Source organism: Pygocentrus nattereri, chromosome 14 (genome assembly GCF_015220715.1).
Source record: "Pygocentrus nattereri isolate fPygNat1 chromosome 14, fPygNat1.pri, whole genome shotgun sequence".
In the NCBI taxonomy this organism is placed as follows: Eukaryota; Metazoa; Chordata; class Actinopteri; order Characiformes; family Serrasalmidae; genus Pygocentrus; species Pygocentrus nattereri.
Genome location: NC_051224.1, coordinates 21,675,943 through 21,681,942, shown reverse-complemented (window position 1 = coordinate 21,681,942; position 6,000 = coordinate 21,675,943). Strand labels below are relative to the sequence as shown.

Sequence of the window (6,000 nt, the reverse complement as noted above, 5' to 3'; positions counted from 1 at the left end):
ATAATGAAGAACCACTTCTCTACTTTGAAATGATATTTGATTTAGATAAGTCTACATATAGACAGTGCTTGGTTAAGTCTATAACACTGACTATAAAATTAGCTAGCTTAATTAATTAGCTTGTTCCTAACAGCAGTCGCTTTCATGGAAGCATCCATGTTCTTCCAACTTTGTAGCGTAGGAAAATGGTCGCAAACTTCCAAACTCGGAGCCAAGTCTAAGCATAAGATGCAATTAGCTCGCTAGCATAGCTCATGCGAATCATGTGTATTTTCAGACACCCAAATTCAAAACACCTAGCAGTAATGTTTGTCCCAAAATGATCAACATAAAACACTGTTGAACATTAATTAATTAAGTAGAAAATATACAATAATGAAATATTATTTAACATTAATAACATTAATATGTTATTAATAGCACTAATATGCTGCTAGCTAACATTAGCTTAATGGAAGTCAATGAGCAAAATTTTTATTGTCTAGCTAATGTTAGCTAACATTACCGCTATCTAAGATGGACTTAGCTTGCTAGCACATCTAACACAAACCATGAGTATTCAAAGCGCTGTTTATTTTAAAAAACAGAAGACATTATGACAGTAGCTTATTAAGAAATCGCCAAATAACTAAATAATAGCTCGTTGATTATTTGAATTACGTTTAATGTTAGTTAGCTAGCTAGCTGTTAGTCACAAAAGGTTAACGTCAAACTGTCAAAGTATAAATTTTATTGTAAAAAAGAACGTATTAAGATTATCCAAACAAACTGATCACATCTGCACATGCGTGGAGCTCGAAGAGCCGCGAGAGCAGCACTAGTGAACCGTGCGAATAGCGGCTGCAGCCATATGTGACCGGGGTCAGGGCTCAGGGACAAAGGGGAGGCGCCAAGACATGTCATACACAGGATCACGGTGACAGACACAGACGCACAGGCATACGCACAAACAAACAAACAAACAAACAAACAAACAAACAAACACGCACGCACAAAGGAAACAAACGAACAAACAAATGCATATCAGTACAAAAAGGAGCACTCCCACGAACACGTAGGTACACGGAAAAGTAAAAGGAGCGCGGATGCGTGTGTCCTTCCGAAGATGAAGATGATCTCCTCTTTTGTTTTTTTGTTGTTTTTTTTTTTCTGTCTTCTTGAGATTCAAACAAAAGCGGCCTGAGAGAAGGGAACGAAAAAATCATCCTGAAATGGTACAAAAATAAAATACTATGGCAGAATCCTTTCCTCCGAAGGATAGACTTCCAGCAAGTGCGTCCTACTTAGGGTCCTCTGGTGGAGTTAAATCAATCACAGCTCTTCTCGAGAGTCCTCTGGAGCCCACCAGGACGGGTCCCTCAGCACGCACACAAAGTAGTCCGGTTTCCGTCTCCAAGAACAATCATCGCTTACTTTTGGTTAAAAAAAAAAACTAATACCACCACCACCACCACCACCAACAACAACAAAATGGGTCGATTCAGGTGAAGATGATTATCCAATCGAAAAAATAGAAAAATAAAAGCTAATTTAATCGTAATGAGCTCCCAGAAGGGAAAAATAAGCACATGGTAAAAATGCAGTAGGCAGGAAGGACACATTTCAAGGTTGCGCAACATGCTTTGGCCAATGGGTCCGTCCTCATTCTTCTCTCTCCTGATCCGAGCTACAACAGATAAAGTAGTCTGCCTCTCTCGAGAGAGAAAAGAGCAACGAAGGGTCTCCTTCGCCGCACGCGCTTGTTCCGCACGTCTACGTGACAGACTTTTAACTCACGCGCTCGCATTCACACGTACACAAACACATCCTAGTGGTCCGTAGTGAGGCGTCTTATTGTCCTCCTGATTACGTTTGCAAGTTTTTAAAAATCTTTTTTATATTTTCAGGCTCAGTTTTCAATAACTAAATAAAGATATTCTATGTTTTCCGTTGTTTTTTTTTTTTTTTTCTTTTTCTTTTTAGATTTTTCGATTGGGAATGTGCATCATATTTTCCCCTGAATAAACCAATATATATTTTTAATGTCTCTACCTGTAGCACATAGCAACCAGCAACCAGCAACCATGCCCTCCGATGAGGGTCGTGTACGTGTATGCATGTGTGTGTTCTGTGTTGGGTCTATTCTACTCTGTGTTTTCTCTATATCTGTGGTCTGTAGTTAATGTTAAGTCAGTGTCTTCCTTTCTCTGCTTCCTTCTTTGATGGAGAGATTTATTCACAGATGAGAAGAAAGAATGAAGGTCTGGAGCTAGAAACATAATGCTGACCTGGGAGCACAAAAGAGAGAGAGAGGAAGAGAGCAAGAGAGGAGAGAAGAAAAAACACCGTTAGCATCGTCATGTGTAAAAACGCATTTCTACGCACAGAAGTGGCATGTAGATGTTTGTACAGCAACATGAATGAATCTAAAACTACTCCACATTCACGCAGCTGCCCAGCTGCCCACTCGCAAGTGAAATGCCTTGAAATAGCACCGTGTTTGTGCGTGTAACGTTTAAACCAGAGCTGGTTCATGAGGCCACTTCTTATTTCACTTGTTATATCAAAAAACAGGAATGCAAATTGATTGTGAGTCCTAAACGAATAGGGGTGGATAGAGCTAAAGTTAATCACTCGCCCAGAACTTTCCTTTAACTTTAGAAAGTAGAAGTTTGTATTTCACTAAAAAAGTTAGCATTGGTTAGCATTACTGCTAGTGAGTGCTGATTGGTTAGCATTACTGTTAGTGAGTGCTGATTAGTTAGCATTACTGCTACTGCGTGCTGATTGGTTAGCATTACTGCTACTGAGTGCTGATTGGTTAGCATTACTGCTAGTGAGTGCTGATTGTTTAGCATTACTGCTACTGAGTGCTGATTGGTTAGCATTACTGCTACTGAGCGCTGATTAGTTAGCATTAATGCTACTGAGTGCTGATTGGTTAGCATTACAGATAGTGAGTGCAGATTGTTTAGCACTGCTGCTAGTGAGTGCTGATTGGTTAGCTTTACTGCTACTGAGTGCTGATTGGTTGGCATGATGACATGAGGCGCCATTTTAAACTCCTTTAACTCGAGTTTAAAAGCTTTTAACAATATAACAGCAGTGATAAAATGTTTTATGCTGTTTCATTTAATGAATGTATAATTTTACATTAAAATGTTTAAGCATTTATAAACTGATTTTACTCAAATGTTCCATCTCAACCCATTCATTTTAGATTCGTTTATATCACAATACCTACATTTAGAGCCGGTTATTCATAAATGCATATTTGCTGCTATATACAGGCCATAACTATAGCTAGATACAGATACACACTGAAAAAATATGGTTCCTTGCATGGTGCAATGCTTCGTCTGATTGATGAAGAATGTGTTGTATTTTGAAAATGGTTCTAGATCGCACCAAAAAAGTGTTCCACTATTGTTACAATGTCAAGCTTGGACATAGAACCATATACAACACATTCTGAAGAAACATGTGCCCATGCAAAGAACCCTTCAATCATGAAATGGTTCTATATAAAACTAATAGTTCTAAACAGAACCACTGCCTTTACTAAAGATCCCTTGAAGAACCATTGTTTTTACATGTGTAGGCTACAGCTGTAGCTATATGCAGAAAGGCTATAGGTATAACTGTAAGTATAGCTATTGGTATAAAAGACTAGTCTTAATCCCACTCCCCCACTGTGTCTGTGAGGGCGAGCGAGCTCGTACTCACATCTCTACTCAGAGTGTGGACTGTCCACCACGATGTGTGGTTTGGGTGAGGCTGTGGCGCTCTTTGAGAATGTGCTGATGGATTTCTCCTAGAAGAGAACACAAATCAACAAAGAGCAAAAAATGACCCGCTGCAAGTATTTCAGAGGAAGGATTTACTGCCACACGTTTACTGGGACTTGAACAGCAACTGAAACTAAAGCAGGTAAAGGCCTGAGCTGAATATGCTGAGCTAAGGGGAGGGTTCTTTAGTGCAGCGCTAGAGCAGACACACTATAAGAGTTCACACAGCTCAAACTTCTCAGTTGAGTCAAAAATTCTCCCAGCTACTGTTTCTAGGTTTGCATGTCGTTAGATAAACAAAATCAAAGTCACTTTTTTTACTCAATTTTATGGAAGTCCAGAGAGGCCATGAGGTAGTTATAATTTTGGGACTGTTATTTTGAGATAACGAATGAAATATCTTGTTATCTCAAGGTATCAAAATTTTAAGTTACGCATGTTATCTTGTATGGATTCCTGCTTGTGACATCTCATATTAATAATGTGTTAGTATTAGTAAAGTGTGGGAATGAGATAATTAAGTCATGGGAATGAGATCATGCCTTACTAAGTTGTGACCACTCATTAGGATCTCACTCCCACACTGTGCTAAGTCATGGCCACAACATAATCATCTTGTTTCCATTCCTTACTCATGGCCAAGCATTATTTTTATTTATACAGGATATCACCAGTGGGGCTCCGTAATATTGAAAGAACAAGTTACTTATCCTATCTTGAGATATCAAAAGTTATTATCTTGAGATAACGAGTTAATTATCTTGTCATCTCAAGATAAAATTGTTATCCTGAGATAAGTTATTTCTCAAGATCACAAAATTATCTTGAAATAACAAGTTACTTATCTCCTTATCTCAAGATAGCAAAAGTCTTATAAAATGAGTTAATTATCTTGTTATCTCAAGACAACAAAATTATTATCTTGAAATAACAAGTTATTTCTTATCTCAAGATAATAAAATTGTTATCTTGAAATAATGAGCTACTTATCTTGTTACCTCAAGACAACAATCCAGTAAAGTATAGCAACAGCTCACGGCCTCTCCAGATTTCTGTACAGTTTCCCCACTAGCTGGCTGACTCAGCTAAGAAGTCTGAGCTGGGTGTCCTCAAGTTGAGTCAACTCAAGAAAAGCCTTGTAATCAGTGACTGTATCATTCTGAGTTGAGCTGACCTCTCATTTTTAACAGTGCAGCTGGTTTTCACTTGGCATAATCAATTGATCAGTGATTGTGTTCTAAGGCGTAACTGACCTTTATAGGCCTCTTTCAGTCTGAATAACTAATACAGCTCATTATCATAGTTCATGGGTAATAATGAGAGGATCTGACTGACTCTCTCTGACTCTGTCTGTCTGTCTGTCTCTCTCTGTCTGTCTGTCTCTCTCTCTCTGTCTGTCTCTGTCTCTCTCTCTTCTCTCTCTCTCTCTCAGAAGGAAGAGTTCTGTACCTCCACCAGTTGGTGCCAGTGCTCGATGGGTTTGCGTGGATTGGCCAGCATGGCTGTCCAGTGCTCTCTGCCTGGTCCTTCAGCATCACTGCCCACACGACACATCCCAATGACCTCATTATGACCGATACTGAGAAAGAGAGCATGAGAGAGAGAGAGAGGAGGGAAAAAAGATGAGATTAAAAGAGAGGACAGGAAGAGGAGGAGGAGAAGAGAACAGAAAGGCGAAAAGAGGAGAAAAAGGAAAAAGAAGAGGAGAAGAGAGGGAGAGAGTGAAAAGGAAGAGAAAAAGGAAAAAAGGGAAAGAAAAGAGACAAGGAAGAAGGAGAGAGAAACAGAGTAGCAGAGGGAGAGAAGAAGAGAAAGATGAGAGTGAGAGAGAGAGAGAGAGAGAGAGAGAGAGATGGTGTTTGAGAATCATGTAATTACAGGACAGTGGCTGAGAGATCACATAATTACACAGACAAACAGAAGAGAGGGAACAGTGCAGAGGGAGAGAACGGAGGGAGCAAGAGAGGGATGGAGGTGTCTCCCAATTACTGAATTACCCAGACAAACAGAAAAAGATAGAGAAGAGAGGACAAATACTGAGTCCCGGTCACATAATTATCACGGAAATCCTTCACAGAGGACAGAGAGAGAGACAGCGAGAGGGAGAGAGAGAGAGAAAGGAGAGACAGAGAGAGAGAGAGGGAGAGAGAGAGGAGAGAGAGAGAGAGAGAGAGAGAGAGAGAGAGAGAGAAAGGAGAGACAGAGAGAGAGAGAGGGAGAGAGAGAGGAGAGA

At 39.8% G+C, this 6,000-nt stretch overlaps 1 protein-coding gene across 1 annotated transcript in view; it reads right to left on the bottom strand.

Moving 5' to 3' along the window:
* Positions 1-1,892: 1,892 nt before the first annotated feature.
* The window catches only part of syt3 (synaptotagmin III), an 88,736-nt gene continuing 84,628 nt past the window's right edge, over positions 1,893-6,000 (bottom strand). The window contains exons 10-12 of the mRNA XM_017710360.2: positions 5,217-5,346; positions 3,706-3,793; positions 1,893-2,267 (exon numbers count right to left, since the gene is read on the bottom strand). Coding sequence (XP_017565849.2) covers positions 3,710-3,793; positions 5,217-5,346 — 214 coding nt within the window. The 3' untranslated portion in view covers positions 1,893-2,267; positions 3,706-3,709. The remainder of the gene's footprint in view (positions 2,268-3,705; positions 3,794-5,216; positions 5,347-6,000) is intronic.